At 43.6% G+C, this 17,643-nt stretch overlaps 1 protein-coding gene across 1 annotated transcript; it reads right to left on the bottom strand.

Moving 5' to 3' along the window:
* Positions 1-9,980: 9,980 nt before the first annotated feature.
* Positions 9,981-14,295, bottom strand: LOC125941371 (membrane metallo-endopeptidase-like 1). The gene is made up of 3 exons (XM_049658474.1): positions 14,214-14,295; positions 12,359-12,435; positions 9,981-10,135 (listed from the first exon to the last, which is right to left on the bottom strand). The coding sequence occupies exons 1-3, from the start codon at positions 14,274-14,276 to the stop codon at positions 10,036-10,038; spliced, it is 240 nt and encodes a 79-aa protein (XP_049514431.1). The 5' UTR covers positions 14,277-14,295; the 3' UTR covers positions 9,981-10,035.
* Positions 14,296-17,643: the final 3,348 nt, after the last annotated feature.

Here is a 17,643-nt window from a genome sequence, read left to right as displayed (position 1 = left end):
ACTCGGTTTGAACGTAATCAAACCATGTCACTTGGTAGATAACACAACAGGTATTTTTGAGGAGGGAGGGCGTTAGGAGCCAAAACCACGATATTATTATAAGGCGTGCCATAGGGCAGGACGACTGATTATGTTTGACCTCACCTCTGGTTCTTAAATGTGCGCCTAAATTTAGGTACAAAACCGCTTTGCATTTAAGCCCAGTCTAAATGTGGCCGCCGCAGCCTGGATCGAACCAACCACCTCGAGTTCAACTGCGCGACGCTTTTGCCACTAACCTACCACAGCGGGTAAACAAAGGTGTACTCTGTGAAGCAACACTTTACCTTCTCATGTAGACTACGGTTAATCGTCCTCCACAAAGTCTTTGCAAATGTATAGCAACTCTCACTGATTTTCACCGATGCACCGTCGTGAAATGTGGCTGCCAGACAAGGGGGAGCTTGTTGTCTGCTGTCGTCGAACCGGTAACACTGCTTACGTACGCCACCACGCATTTAAGTAGTGCCGTGGCTCGGAGTCTTGAATGATCGAAATGTCACGCAATCCTTAGACAACATCCTTCTAAGCATAAGTCAAGGGCTCTCCGTGCGTCAAAATAGGTCGGACTTCCTTGAATGCTGTCTGCTTCGCGTGAAAAGTGACTTCTTGTAAGAAAAAAAAATTAGCCACTGTGCAAGACCTTTTTCTCCGACTCGCAAACAAAATGATAGGGCACTGTTTTGCTTTACTCGAACAAACGGTCTCAACTTTCTGACGTCGTAATCTTTGATTCGTTACTTAGCGCCTACAAAGTAATCCTGAAGTACCTAAACACAGTTTAGGAACATTTGAGGAACACTTGAACACTTGAGGAACACTTGATCAAATTATCTACCTCTATTTGGGGCAATATAAATTACATTTGCACATAAACAAAATTATCGGGCACAGTGTATCGGCGACGCAGTCACAGTGGGGTGCGTGAAACGTCTTGCGCGTGCTTCTTAGTGTCTATGGTTACTAGGGTACAGAAATGAAGTCGTTAAATACACAAGTGACACTTATTCAGGCATTAGAATACTTACATGTTTAACCTACGATACAGCTGGTGGGGGTCCTACGGTCTAATCTTGAAATTGTGCTCGCTCCATGTTCGTAATGCGCTCGCCGTGTTCAAAGGTAGTGGACGCGAATGGACATCCCTCTGTCATGCGGGCCGCGTCTCTCAACGCGTTTTTCTGAACCTTACGTGTCAAACGCGGGGCGCCATAGCCGAGAAGCCGTCAGATTTGTGCAGTGAATTGCAAGCTTGTAAGCTATATGATTTCCTGAACTCCGAGCCAGAGACAAAATTTAGCTCCGATGGCGTCCTACGTGACGGGACAGTGGCTCCGTCTGTGCACACAACCCATGCATGATTAAGTAATGGCTTTGCTAATCTACATAATGCTACCAAAGTAGGGCGCGTCATAAGGACTTTTGTTTAGATATTAGTGATCTAGAATTGCATGTTTTCGTTACATGCCGTTTTAGCGAGTGACCCCCTATGCTGACCTAACTGAAAGAAGTTTCAGATGAAAAGAATGAAATAATATTTTAGTTAGGGCACAGTTATCGTAATAATTATTTACAGAGTAAGCGGTTTGTTGAAACCTCGCACACACGCATCAAATGCGCATGGATGGACTTTGCGTTAAGTATCCCGCGCTTAAATCAGCATTTCGACCGATCAAATCTATCGCAGCATATAGGATACGTTGAGGATAACATGGTTAATGACATCACCTGCAAGAAAAGTGCGGTAATTAACGCACTATACAAGCGTCGAAAATAATTTTCTATGGTCCCCAAGTGGGCCTAGCCAGGTGGCGTTGAATTTACTCGCGTCTATTGTGGACTGATTAAAGTTTCACTCACTCCCAGTGGGCATGACGGTTAATCGCATCTGCAAAAGTTGAGGGGAAGCTTTTGGCATCGCATTAGTTGACCAAGATGGAAGCGTGGGCCAGTTCTAAAGTGGAAATGTTAAAGCAGCTTGAAAGACATAAAAAAAGGAAGAGACGGACGCAGCAGGTCGTGCATGTGTACGTGTGTGCGCGCGCTTTTCGTTCATGTCTAGCACGGTGCTTTACCATTCCCAACGTAATGTTAAGTTCTCTAGAAATATCTTGTAGTTGTATGAAAGTGTTTGACAGTGTGGCCCGTAGTTAATACTAGAGCAGTACGAGTCGAAATTTGTTTCAAGTTTCTTGAAGTGGAAGACTCAAAACGAGTAAGAAACCGACCGCACAGGAAACAACGTCACTCGTTCGTTGCGAGTGACATTCGTTTCTGTTCGGTTGCTTCCTTAGTAGTTTTTGCATTTTAACGCGATAGCGTTAAGGACCCCGTCTCGCAGAAAATCCGGCGTTGGCAAGCGGCGTCGGCATGCGATGTCGGTGGGTGGCGGAGAAAATCATCCCCAACCACGCAGGCCCTCCGAATATATTTAGGTACATGTATATACCATGCCTTGTTATATGACATGCCGTATATGCGGGTTATATTGCCACACCATTCTATCAATATTGTTGCTCATACCTTGTCTTTCATTCTTGGCAAAGCTAGTCCTCGGAATTATGAGAATGACAATCCACAAACAAATGTCATGAAATAAAACACCCACAGCGCATGCCTTTTATGTTAAATCTTCTTCTCAGACTGAAATATTAAAAGTACCAAACAAAAACGGTAACCTGAAAACTGCAATTTTTTTGGCGCGGCTGTGCTATCAATATCTCTGGGATCGCCCCATGCAAATTTCCGCGTTTCCAAAATAAGGCGCGCCTTCGTGCATATATCGCCGCCAGTGTTTCCCGGTAACCATTAGAGTTTGCTTAAGCTGCAGTTGTCGGGAAGCGTGAGAAGCAGTCAGGGATCTTTGAATGCTATCGCGTTCCACTCTTAAAAGCGAAACTTAAGCGTCCTCCAATTTTTTTTCCTCCCTTAATAATCATGACCCAACTAGTCCAGCAAGAAGTAGTAACGTGTTTTAAGCTGTAGGCATCAACTCAGATTGTGCAATAGCAATCATGTGCAATTCGATGTGTACTTCAATCACGTGAACTAAACTGTGTGAATGATCGTTCCATGGACTTTCCCGCAATTTAATTTGAAATTTAGACCAGCGCACTCACGATACCTGCCCTCCAACAGATGAATTTTAGTAGCAACCTTGTTTTCCGTGCTTTTGACATCAGCAGGCGAACATCAGCTTTGGCCTCAACGCATTGAAAAGATGTTTCAAATAAGGGGATCGGTCCGACGCACTGTGGTAATCGATGCAAGCAAAGCTTTGATGAGGCAAGGTAAAACGGCTCACCACAAAAAGAAACGCGCAATGGGTGCGAACGTATCCCGTAACTCACCCGCGATCATGCGCCGCAATGGCGCACAGAGAGCAAAGGTGTGTTGAATTCAGGGGCGATATTCTCGTGCGATCATTTCCGGTGATACATCATCTCCGAAATATTTTGCCTATCTCCACATCGTACGCGTCAAAGTAGACGGATGAAAGCGGTTGTGGCACAGCGGCGGAAACGCTGTCAGCGGGAATCGCAGGCTGTGTTTGTCGCAAACGAGAAAGCGACGTGACGGCCACAGTGTAAGATGCGGAGGCAAGTGCCCGCGCCGCCACCCCAAGGCGTGGAATCGAGGATGCGTGGCTAATAACTGGACTCCTCGCGCAAAAGACAGGTCTCAGCGGCTGACCAGGCGCTCCTTGCTGGTTATCGCACAGTTCTCGCGAAATGAGGAGTTAGTGGGGAGGAAAGTGGCAGAACGTTGGTGCCGGATGCGTTCCGCCACCCGTGATGCGCAGGGCGCATTGAAAGCAGCACCTCCTCGAAGCCTGGGTTGGTTCCGTCGCCCTATGTGATGAGAATTTTGGGGCCTTAATGATGATGATGATTTAATGGCATCCCCTTTTAAATGGGATGGCCACCTAGCCTTCTTGATTTAATCAGGTATGTTATACATGTTTTTTATCTAGCATTTTTGTATACATCTCCTTTATATTTTTTCTTCAAAATCTACCTTGTGTCGCTACCTATGACTGTAACCGGTCATACCAATCTCTTTCCTATTTTTAGGGGCGAAGCACCTTAGATCTGCAGCCTTGTCCCTCGTCGTCCGTTGTCCGTAGCTCTGGTTTGTATGGAGACCGCTAGGGGCGCTGCGGTGCACAAGGGCTATATAAGCGCTGTATATACTGTACACATGTACAGTATATATATATATATATATACATATACAGGGGATTCACGGTTACCCGAATGATCCCCCGGTGCTTTGCACACTCATCATCATTCACTTCGTGGATATGCGGTGATTTATTTTTTCGCTAATAATCTAAACACCTCTTGCTTAACTCCACTGCTGACCGGATGATGCTTCCGTCCACTTTAAATCCACGTGCTTCTGGAAGGTGCATGTTACCTACGGTTCTCACTTATGAGAGAAGGGCAACACCATCTGGTTGTGTAGCAGGGAACCGAGCTGTGCGTCACGTGGCTGAAATATCACTCATAGACGGCTTGAAGACGGCGTGAAGACGACGCGATGGGAACAATATGACGGCGTAGTGACAGAAGCACAGTAGAAGCGGCCGAAAATCATGATATAGTGACAACGAAAAAGCAATCACGATGTCATGAAGGCATTGAAGTGACAACGCAGGAATGAAAATGACAGCTTGACAACGATGGTATGTTGGTGTTTGAGCTCACCGCTGCGCTCACGTGCATCACCTGCCGCGGTGGGTTGGCTTAATTCGCACTCTGTCCACATTTTTAGACCTCACTATATCCGGGATCGGCCCACATTTTTCGGAGGCAGAACGTCATTAAAACATCATCTCAACCTTGAGCGTCACTTTGCTCTGGCCTTGGCTCCGATGACGAAAATAGTGCATTACATTTAATATAGGAGAAAGCATTTTCCCAGCCGGCCTTTCCAGCATTTGTTGGCCACGTCGGTGCTACGTGGTATGTCGTAGAGTTGCCAACAGTTAATATTTAATCAATCTCAAAAGTTCTGGTTACAATGGTTTCACGGCATATGTGAATCTCTGTTAATGCATCGGAGGCAATGTTTAAGTAATGACACTTCTGATAGTGGATCATTGTGTACGTTGCAAAGGCTATATTTCAAACTGAAACCAAAATTATTGAAGGACGCGGTTGACACTTCGAATTCGGGGCTATGTGCTCAGGCCCCGTAAACTTGAGTAGCCGGCTGTACAAGCGACGTAGTCACTGTCACAGACAAGTACGTGAAATGGCACTCAGCTTTATCACAACGCTCTGAGCAATCGTGATTGATTGGCTGCGCGAAGCTCTTAAATCCGGCGATGCTACGCGTAGCGGTGGTCTGCGCTGTAGTCAGTCTATACGGTTGACTCAGGAAAAATGACTTACGGTACCACGGCTATGAGAATGGCTGTTGGTGTCGTTCACTGTAGACATCCGATGCGAGTGTTCTTTGTTCGGCTGATGAGTCATCAATAGCAATGAGGCTTTTTGGAGCTGCTTGGTGAAAAAGAAGATGGCATAATATCGCGAACAAAGCCTATGATATAGAAAGAAAACCTTTCTTGGTTAGTAGTTTTCATGTGGAGGGAATAGGTATAGCATAGACTAAGACGTTGACGTAGCAAGAAGGACAGAAGGTAGCACTCGAATTCCTGTTCTTTTTTTCTATGTGAACTTCACAATTGCGTCTCCCACGCATTTCAACCAACTAGCCCCAAAAAGAGTAACTATGCTTCAAACAGACGATATTGCTCATAACTGTACTGTGGGAATCTAAATCTTGAAGCACTCGTTATTATGGCAGCTTCTTTAAGACGTCAATTTGAACACATTGTTTCCTGCAGACAGATAATAAAACTAATTTATGATGGTTCCGGCACCTTTTGTAAAACCTGCTTCTCCACAGCATTGTGCGCATGACTTGTGGCATATCATGCTTCTGACCAATCATGACACTATTTATTCATTGGTGTATGTGTGTTAGAGCGCGCTCTAGGACAATACAAAAATAAATTTTAGTCGTATATTAATGCAGTTTCAGATGCATTATTATCGCTCGCTGCAATTTACATGCACAGGTAACACGTGAAAGAAAAATTGAATAAAAGCAGATGGATTATTTATGTCAGAAATTTGCAAGCACGTGGAGAGTATGGTTTACACAGAGCTGGAGTCACTCGACGTTTCTTGAATAAAATTTGTCCGGCTGAATATCTAAATATGCTTGTGATGATGGTGATACAACAGATCAGCCTTAATTCTTGACCATTACTCACTATATCGTTACTTGCGTTTCCTTTGCTTCCGAAGTTACTCATGTCCTAGCTGAGGCTGATTTACTGCACTTATGATGTACTACATAAAAATGAACAAAAAAATGGGTAGGATGTCGAGGGGCACTGCCGAACTACGCCTTTCTGAACGTCACGCGTGCGGCTAAATTTAACTCCGATTTCGTCACGCGTGGCGCGACAGCGCCACCACCTGTACACGCGACGCATGCATGATTGAGTAATGGCTTCTTTTCTCTGTGCAACGATACCAAAGTAAGGCGCATGGCGCTTATTTTTTCAATAGAAAGCTTACGCGCTTACCCTATGGTACAGCTAGTGGCGTTCCTACGGTCTACTCTTGCAATCGTTCTCGATTCCTATTCGTAGTGGGTCCTTAGTGCCCAAGTGTTCTGGGCACGAATCAGCATCGCTTTTTCATCCTGCCTGAGTCTTATGACGCAATTCTGGACCTTGCGTGAGGATCGAACGCGCAGCCGTCATAGCCGCAAGCGTGAAATTTGTGCAAAAAAATTGCAAGCTTGTAGGCCTTACAACTCCTGGTGAGCACAAGCTTGAGTCTGAGTGAATACGTCTCCTGTGGCTTAGTGATCTCTCTCAAACCCGACCGTTCCCGCTCGAAGCGACAGAGGTACTGCCGAGCTGTGCCTCTCTGAATGCCCAGCGAGAGGCTAAATGTAGGTCTGATTGCGTCATCTGTGGTGAAACAACCACGCTATCTCTGCAATCAATAAATGCATGATCTAGCAATGGTTTCTTTGCTCTACACAACAATATAAAGTCAGAAGCGTGGGTAGCACGGTGGCCAAATGTAACTAATAATATTAAAATCACCACCCAAGCACTCCGTATAGATGGTTAACCAGCGAAGCTGAAACGTGCGGCCCCGGTGTTTATCGCAGGGCTAATGCCGACGGTACACTGAAGTCTTCCTGAATTATTCATTAGTGTCTTTGTGTTTCTTACTGAGGTTACACACACACGTTCGGCTGCGATGGAGAAATCGACTTCACGGACGGTATGCCCGCAGTCCGCCGTTGTCACATTGCCGCTTGCGATTCTTCAAAATTAAATTGCTTCAAAATTAAATCTGTCCGTCACGTAAGACAATGAATGGCTCGCACCCCTTTAAGCAATGGCTCATACCCCCTAAACACTGCCTCCCCATTACGACAACAGAAGAGAAGTGAAATTCTACGCTGGGAATGATGAGCGGCAACGGAGTCAGCTGTGGAACAAGACGACGACGACGACGAACGCAGGAGCAGTGGCACAACAAGCCGGCTGTGGAAGAATACGACGACGCTCGAGCCACTGCTGATGATGATACTTGCTGCGCACATCGGACGGACAAATTTTGTTTTTCTAATAACATGTCTTCTTTGCATGCGGTTTTAGGATGTTACCCCTTAGACCAAACTGAAAGACATTTCTTGTCAAAAATGACGTTTGATTTTTCATCTACGCTGATATAAGGTGAGCAGTGTGTTTTTCTTCGGATAAGAAATATTTTATTTGGGTAAATATTACCTTCAGCATAGCAGCACAAGACCAGCGTGAAAACTGGAGTCGAAATTTAACAACAGCAATTACACTTGTTTAAACATCTGCAGTTAACACTTGTGTAAACCAATGCTTCATACAAATTTGTAAACATGAGTTGTTTCTGTAAGCGCATTTCCATTGTAAGCTTTTTTTCTGAAATATATTTATCTCACATTCTCGCGCCTTGCAACTAGAGCTATATCTTCACCGTATAGCTATCAGCGAAGGACGCACGAAGGGTCAAAGACAAGCGTTGTCATCATTGTCCTTGTTCTCTAAAAAAATTTTCTCTCATTTTGTGTAACATAATGAGTGTTGTACGACGTCATGAAAAAAAGCTCGTCATTCGATTTCGGTAAGCCGAGGTTTCGTGTTGTGACATTTTGATCGGGTTGTAGGTTTTACAAAAAAGCGGCGCGGCCGATTATAGCTTATGGCTTGTTTGCGTGCAAAGGGTCAACAAAAGTAACAAGAAAGGCTGACCTATATTCGAGCTCTTTTGACAAGTAACCGTGGTGACGTGTCTATGACGGCTCTGAATGGTACGCTCGCCGAGCCCGTTTTCCTTTGCCCAAGTGGTGTCTTGCTAAACAAAGACTAAAGTTTTTACGCCGTGCCTGGCATGAAAATGTCAGGAAAGGTCAAGTCAAGCACTACCTTATCTTGGTGATATTGGTTTAATGACGATGCTCATGTATAACGCTGGCTAAATAATACGGATACGTACCTTCTTTTCCGGTATGTGACTGACACAACAAGATTTCCCTGCGAAGGTAACTATATTTAGTACCGTAAAAATACAGGGACTGGGGAAGAGAAAAAGAAAAAAAAACAGGTGCCAATACATAAGCTACCCTTTGCTAGGGTAAGGCGGTAAACAGAAATAAAGATGATAGAAGGGTACAGAGAAAGTTTTAAAAAAGTCGAAAACAAGCAAGCTTTAACTGGCTAGGATCTCGTTTAGAAGCAGCTCTATCCACACTGGTCGTAAAGAAAATTTATGTCCTATCAGGCCCAACGTATCATTTATGACAAGCTGAGTTTTATCTCATAATTTTTAATTAGGTGCACAAAAACTCGACTCAAAGCCCATAGTAGAGTTTTTCTTCTGCACTGGAGGGTGGTTTCAATTTCCATAATTATCTTTTTAACCTTTATCATTTCCTTGTGCTGAAATGTACTATCCATGACCAAATATAAATGTGAACAAGTTATTCGATGAAATGGAGTTCGGGCTTTGTGGGAATGGTGTCAATCAGGGACAGTGGCACCGATATTTATATCCATAACATCCGGCTTGTCGTTGGAATGTCTTTCGATCCTCGACCTCGTTCGGGCCTAAACCTTAAACTCTTCATTGACAACATCCCGTATACAACTTTGCATGAGAAAACGCTTACTTTGCCATGTATGAAGGATGCAGAGCTTGTAAGTGAATAGACTACACAATAAAAGGGACAAAGAAGGGGAAAGAGATTCAACCAAACAAGTTGTGCAGGTTTCAGAGGCCTCCACACTTTCAGATCAGCAGGCGGAAGTCATAAATCACATTGAGTCACGCGAGTAATCACAGTAAATCCGCACTTGACGAAGAGGACTACACGCTCTTATGTAAAGGTGATGCATTAATCGATTTGCTAGCACTAATGTTTCAGGAAGACAATTAATGAGGTTTCCGCTGTTCTATGATATGAAAAGTAATCTATACAGGAATGTTACTCAGCAGTAGTTCTGCTATCCTAATGCAAGTCGACCAAGGTGATCGCTGTCGTCGTCAACAATTCTTAACTTGGTGCGTCGTTGTAAGCCAGTTTGGAATGCACAAAGTGCGCGGAAAGTATGGGTAGATTGCAAGCTTCAACTGGTTTTGCGAAATAGTTTGCTGTCATTTGCGAGTGATCATATTTTTCTGACCTGTACATAAAAACAAAATTTTACCATCTGGTAGTATGGGCTGCAGCTTTAATTCTCGCTGTCTGTTTTCTGAACATGATATTCGGGCATTTTCAGGTTGTCTGTTTTTTTATAAGAGCACCACAATGATCAGCCAGTGGTGAAGGCACGAAGCAGCAAACATTTCTTTTCGGCCACTGGTATGCTGCGCCATTTTGTGATATTTCTTTTTCATATGTACGACACATTCATGTCTACCACAGGACACACTTCTTTCCTCTATGCATCGCGGAGTTACTTCCGCATTTGAAGGCTCTTGAGAAGGCTGGGAAGTTCCTCAAGGGTACGTTCACTCTGCAAAAGATGTAAAAATAGGAAGATGCAAGTTGACGTCATCGGTATCATATATTCTACATGTCGACAGAGTGAGGTACTACTGAAAGATGAACAAAAGCCACTGGGTTTATATTGTATATCCCCCTCTCTGAGAGAACTCTCACTGTTTTCCGCAATTCAGTACGACTAAGCTATTGTGAGAAAGCTAGAATAACAGCATGGTGAGAAAAGCTTGTATTCGTGCCGTCATGTTGCCTTCCGCCCTCTTTCTTCTTCTTCTTCAAAAAAAGAATGTCTTCTCAAACATTTATTTCCATCACCGCTGCAAGCTGTCGCATTCACATTTGTTAATATACGCATTCGATGTTTCCTTCAAAACTGGACACAACACTGCACGTACCTCGTTACAGGTAGCTTTACAGTTGTATATGTTCAAGTAATTAGAAAATGCCTGTTTCAATAAATCTGTTTTACTGCATTCGGAGCTAGGGTGCTGACAAAGAAATGCCATTAACGACAATCGTCTCACAAGTGACCGTTCTTTCATGTTGCTTGATACTGCCCAACTTGTTCGTTGCTCGAAAACAAGACATTGCAACCACACCATGCTACCACTTTCTTCAGACGATGCGGCAAGCCGTGCAGATAAGGAACGCCAGCAGCTGATAAATGCCATGGGTTTTGAGCAGATTTCGCGGGTGAGATTCGTCCAGCGATGAGAATTTGTACTATGACGTAGCATATACAAGTGATCACATTTGCTTAGATCACCATTTTCAAAATGGTTTGTTCTGTAAGTGCCGCCACGCGCACGTAAAATTAATATAAGAAAATTTAGAAGTTTAGGTTTGCTAGTACTTGACCAAATAAGTAGCTAGCTGGAGCGCTAAACACACAAGAGCAACAAAAGGGGGGAGTGAGGGGGGAGACGTACAAAGGCACCATAACATGTTCTCAGGCTTTCCAACCTTTTCTTTTTTTTTACATAATCTTTTTATTGTTACGCTAATAAAGTTTTGTCTTGTGAGCGGTTTCCGTTAATCTGAAAGTGTCTTTAGGATGCAAGTGTCTTTAGGATGAAAGTGTCTCATGCTAACCTAAACGCTAGAAAGCATTAATGGGTTTATGATGAAGAAAATAGTGTAAAGCGTGCTGGACGATTGCGAAACACCATAGATCGAGTTGCAACTAATGATCGAGATAAATCGCTTGTCAGGGAAATAATGATTTTTTTGCTAGAAAACGTTTTATATATGAAACACCAAGTGACTAGAATTATGAGTGAAATGTGAATTTCTTTTAATGACACGTAGTCAACGAGGTTAATAATTGCGTCACTATGATAACGATGATGGTAGCATCACGACGGCAAAATTACTCCCCACCCCCGCTGGGGCGCTATATCTATCCAAGGCACTGCGCGGCTGATCACAAGATCGAGGCTTCGATTAACCGGTGCAGTGGTCGCATTTTAATGCGAACGGATTGCAAGAAAGCTAGCTTACCTGAAGTACCTTGAGTGTACATTAAAAGAAAACAACGGCCAAAATTATTCGGAGCCACTCACAGTGGCGTCCCTCAAAACCTGTTTTGCAGTCATGCAGTTGCCATGACTGCATTACCCACCAGTTTATTTATCGATGGCTGTATATTGCGCGGAACCGCGGATGAAACCTGGGTCGCGAGGGCCAGTTTCCTTTTTTTTTTTTTTGTAGAAGCGTTTGCCTAGAAAGCGCAATGATGAGAAGCGTGCTGGTAATACCTGTAATTAACAGGCACGAAGGAAGCTTGAGGTATCGTTTATAAGTATGGCTGAAAAGAAAAAAATCACTGCGCAGCAAACATTTGAAGTCTGGCTTGGCATCTAGGCAAAAGGTATAAAGTAACAGCGCGAAAGGAACAAGTACGACAAGAGGAACGAACACCACAGGACCTTTCGTCGTTCCTTTTACTGCCGTTGTTCCTTCCGCGCTGTTACTTTATACCTTTTGCTCTAATTATGAACCAACTAGCCCTCATTAAATTGTTACTGGCATCTATGCCTTGCACGTGTTGCTAGAGTATGATGAGTTAGAAGAAAGCACAAAAAAGTCTTCATCTGCGCCACCTATTTCAAGGTGTCTCTAACACACTCTCTCTCTGTCTCTTTCCAAGTCGTGGAGAGGCAATAATGATGCTGCCGAAGTGCCCAACTCTAAAATTTATCCGATTATTCGATTCGCTACGCGCTTGACATCTTACCTGTATTTGTTGGGGCAGTGAGGTTCGTACTGTATCCGTTGTGCCAAAAACTGCTTTCTCGTATTCTCGCACCACATCTGCGCAAAACGAAATAACTAAATTTGAGGTTATTACAAGTGAAACAAATTATGGAACATGAGCACATCCTCATGTGTGAATCCGACATTACAACTCTACTTGCCATGGCGCTCCAATTGTTATATTTTCCTTCGCAAGTTGTCGCGAGTTGTTCCCGCTCACGTAGATTTTATACTCCACAGAACTGAGCCGCATAACAGGTATACTACATCGAAATCGGTACCTTTTACCAACGTCAGCTAAATTTATCATTTATAATGCACTGTTTGCCTCGCATGTAAATTATTGCCATCTTGTATGGGGCACAACATCGGCTTCCAATCTCTCTAAAATACTACTGATGCAAAAAAAAAGTAATACGCGCTATTGCAAATGTGCCGTACAACTCACACACTGAAGGTCTTTTCAACAAGTACAACATAACAAAAAGTCATCATCTCTACAAACAAATTCTCCTACGCACTTACTACTTTCAGGTAAAAGATAGAAGCAACCTAATAACAAACATAGCAAACTTAAAAGAGTATACACCCACATATGACACGCGCAGCCATGACAAATGGCTTATACCTTTTTCGAGAACAAATTACGGCCATCAAATGGTCGCAAACACCCTGCCACGGCTACTAAATTCTTATCTAGAAGCCGGAGTTGACATTCATGTCTTGACACCATTGGAGCTCATCTGTCTTGTGAAAACTATAATTTAAATCACCATGGTACAGTGAAACCACGTGTACTCAAAGTGAAAGAAATGAAATTATTCCCTTTAATCGATGTAACCCACTGTTATTCGTTTTTTTTTTTCATTTCTGAAAGTGTTCTTTGTTACTGTTCTGCCAATATGTAAAGGGGGCCAGGGACCACTCAAGCTGCCGATAAGCAGCTTTTACCTTGGCCCCCTCCATTTGCTTGTAAATGGGCCCAAATAAAATGAAATGAAAATGAAATGAAATGATATTAGCACATTAATTGAGCTTCAGCTTAATGTGTTCCAGGGATTATTTTAATTCTACTCCAGTCTCTATAGTTGCTCGAAGCGATCAACTACAGCAGTGGAAGGTCGCCCAATGTCTGTACAACTTCGTCAATGCTTTTGTTCGCTTCGGTGAAGCAAAGTATGGCATTAGAAGCGACCATATCCACAACAGTCTGAGAAGCAGACTTTTTAAGTATTACGAGCAAATCTTGCTGATGAGTGACTCCGTCGAACTTAGAGCTTTACCCCGAATACATCAAAACAACAGCTTTTCGCTTCTCACACTTTTAGACGCAGGAAGCACAGCCTTCGCCTGAGCACTTGTGAAAAGTGGAGAATGGGTTGTGCTGACTTGGCCAGGGACAACGCTAGCTTGGTGTTAAAATAGAAAAGGTCATCACCTGGGCAAACTTTGGATTTGAGATTCTTGTAATTAGAACGAGGCACTTTGGTTACCGTGACACATAGAAAATTATTTTTCCCGTCTTCGGGTAGGGGAAACGCCTGATTTATTCCCATATGAAAATTCACTGTTGAAGCGTCATATTATAGGGGAGTATAAAAAATAATTTTGATTACACACATGTAACTTTTATACTGGCATACCTCCTTAAGTCAGTGATGGAACACGGTGCAGAAGCTATTGATACGGATCACGCAATTTCCTCGCTATTTACCCATTTAGTTCATCACGTTAATTCAGCAGTGAAACACGATGCGGAAATTACCAATATAGGTAAATGAAAGTTTTTAGTTGTTTTTTTTTGCCAGCCGGATTTATGTATGGTCAGCACTCACCAGTGCGTTAGAGATGAAAAACAGTTGCCTCCCTGAATACTTGTCCAAGCCTGGAAGCCGCATGTCTCGTACCTTGGAACGTCTGATCATAGCCTCGTACGTCTAAAACGAAAAAAAAACAGATACATTTTTTTTCTATATTTCGATTTGCCCATTAAGTAATTGACATCATATGATTGCGTAGAGTTTCAGGTGCCTTCGTGATTGTTACATCATGCGGTGTGAACCTCAGGACGAGTATGAGAAGGCTTTAATTCTGGAGTATTACGTGTCAAAACTACGGTTCGAATATGAGTCACTTGTATTCTTCAAAATCAAATCTATGCATTGCTGCGATCGACTTGTAAGGAAGGCGAGTGTTCGGTATTGCCCACACCTGATGTATAAGGAAGGTTTATACGACTCAAAATGATGCTGGACATACGTATATTAACATGAATGGTCTCAGAACCTGACCAAGGTAAACTTCGCTAAGTTTTTCTCAGTTTGTGAGTTTTGCTATCTTTCAGCGGCCCACTAGAGTTTAGGAGGAGATAACACCGTTTGGTAATACTACCGATAACGGTAGTTTACGGTGCCAGAAAGGAGGGCCCAGTAGCTAATCCGCTGCGTAATTTTACGACAACCGAGGCTCCATGTGGTTAGGAAAGTTTAACGCTCAATGGCCCCTTTTCTTAAGTTTGATCTCGGCGAGTTACCGCGCAAAGTGAGAAAGGAACACTGCCCCTAACTACAGAGAGAGCCAGAACAGTTTGTGTTGTTTGTCACTTTCGACTTTCGCAGTGTTTCGGTGCAACAACTATGAAACCACCGAGCATGTCAAGATGTTTTACATGCTGTTTGTTTTTGATAACCAATATTTTTATGTCAACACTACTAGGTCACTCTGACCGATCACCATTAAGGGGCAGTGGTCCTTTTCCATCCATGCCATCAACGAATGTCACATGCGTATTTTGCGCAAGAAACTGTCGCCTATTGAGTGGACATACTCGCGAGTTCAATGAGAATACTAATGTAATGCTTACGTTCCTAACACTTGCAAGAAAAATGACATGCATGATGTAATATTGTACGCAAAATAAGGTGGCATTGATGCAAGGGCGATCGAATGTTCCACCAAGCATAACGCGGTCAGGCAAGCGTAACGTAAGGACGCGTATGTTTAGATGTAGACGCGGCTTTTACTATCAGACAACATGCTGTTAAAGAGCACAATGCTTTATGGCACTCAATTTAGGCGTCAATGTAGGCACTGGAAACTACAAACTTCACCTATTCTGTGGCGCTATTTGACGGAAGCTTTAAGTTACTGGCTTCAGTGACAGTTATGGCACACTGTCTAAAGTAAGAGAACACTCCCCTCGGTAGCTCGGTGGTTATGGCGTGGCTCTGCTAAGCACGAAGTCGCTGGTTTGACCTCAGCGGCGGTGACCGCATTCTGATGGGGCGAAATGCGGAAAAACTCCTGTATCTATGTTTACGTGCACGTTTGAAAATCTCCACATGGTCAAAACTATTATTAAGCACCTCACTACGGCATGCCAAATCGTGAGATCGTGGTTATGGCATGTAAAACCCTGGAATTGAATTTAAATTTGGTATAATAAATATCAATTGTACGCGTATGCCTATCTGTGATACATCGGATCTACATAGTGTTTCATTTATGTCAGTGTCTCTGTAAGTAAACCTACTTCCTCAGTTTCATAGAACGTACTGCCCTGCACCAGATGGGAATGTTCCAGGCTTTGTTCATGGCATAGTGTGCATTGAAGTGTTATTAGATCTTATTCGTCTGTGAAGTAGTAAATTCCTTACACACAACGTCGTTACGAAGAATCAACTGGTTCTACGCAACGCCATTCAGAAATACCAGTTCAGTGAATTACCTGAAACGCCAGCCGGATGCCTGCGTTGTCCGCAATATTTTCTCCAATAGTATTCCTTCCGTTGAGCTTGTTTATGTAAGGGAAAAAATTATGCCAGTTTTACTATGTCGCCTAAGGTACTTAACAGAGGCTCGTAGAAACTCCCATTCACGATATGTAACGCTCTAAAATATCGAAATGTCCAATGCACGCACCAAGAATAAACAAATGGTTATCAAGGGAACCCGCACGCTTTACTTTTTCTTTTGGGTTTTTCATCTTCAATTTACATTTGCACATTGACCTTTAGGGAATTGCTCTATACGGGCCATAGCACAGTCTTTGTTTTAATTCCTGCGTAGAATTGTAGCATGTAGAGAAGTTCGCTTTGCATATAGGTTCGCGATGTCTTGCGTTCTTGTTAAACTATAGGCTGCCGAAATTTATGCCTGACACTCTCTCCACTTCGCTTGAAACTGCAAACACCATGGCTCCGTAGGGATCAACCTCGATCAACCTAATAAGCTGGGGAAATTTGATGCTAGTCTCAAAGGCGCCAAGTATGCTTGCAGTGGACAGAACTTGATTTCTTAGAGATCTAGGGTTGATAGAGCAGACCATTGTGTTAGTGGAAGTGAAACTAAGAGACAAAGACGCCAAGGAACGCAAAGCGGAAGTTTGCGTTTTAATAATATATATGTAGAAGCAATTATGAAAAGGTAAATGAAAATGGCTTTAAGGAGAACACGGTGCCAGTGAGAGTCGAACCACCAACCTCTCTACGGCGCGTGCATAACTCAATACCGATAGAGCTGTGGTGGCGGCTTGCACCCCGTCTAATTTGTAGACAAATTGGACTCCTAAACGGAACTGATAAAAGATACACAGGTCTAGGTGTGGAACACATACACAGATACCCTAGAGGACGGGGTACAGCAGGCTGCGCAGCTCAGCTGTCGGTTCGAGTCCCACCGATAGCGCAATGTTTTAATGCGTTCAGCATTCTTTTGGAACTAACCGCGATGGCTCTGACTGTCTAACTCTTTCCTTGGCCGATCCCGATGATAATGCAGTCTAACACAGCCACACAAACAGCACGGTGATACCGGAAATACTGTGCGGTACTGCAGGGTGGTACCGCATGGTACCGTGTACTCTTCCCTCGTGACAGTTTGCGCTGTGAGATGCTGTCTTTGAAACACTGCGCCTCTGGTAGCAGCGGCTGGAGGAAGTGGCAGACGCTGCACGGGGTTCCAAACTGGTGTTTGATTAAGTGGCGCTCCAAGTGCCGGTTGGATCTAGCGTGCGCGTAGGACACGTATGTAAGGGGAGCACCGCCCATGACAACATCGTAAAGCATGTTAATCGCATTCTTTGATAACAATTGGTATATGTTCCTCATAAAGTTTTAGAGCCAAGCTTTCTTTGCCCTTTCTCTCAACTTTGCGGATGTTCGCTGCAGACCAATGCTGTCTTGGCGAGTTTACACTACTTGGACTATTGGATATATGCCGGAATGGACAACTTGGCTGGATATCTACAACTGGACACGTGGCATT

The sequence above is a fragment of the Dermacentor silvarum genome, chromosome 11 (genome assembly GCF_013339745.2).
Source record: "Dermacentor silvarum isolate Dsil-2018 chromosome 11, BIME_Dsil_1.4, whole genome shotgun sequence".
In the NCBI taxonomy this organism is placed as follows: domain Eukaryota; kingdom Metazoa; phylum Arthropoda; class Arachnida; order Ixodida; family Ixodidae; genus Dermacentor; species Dermacentor silvarum.
The sequence above is the reverse complement of the archived record's forward strand: the minus strand, read 5'-3'. Positions and strand labels throughout refer to the sequence as shown.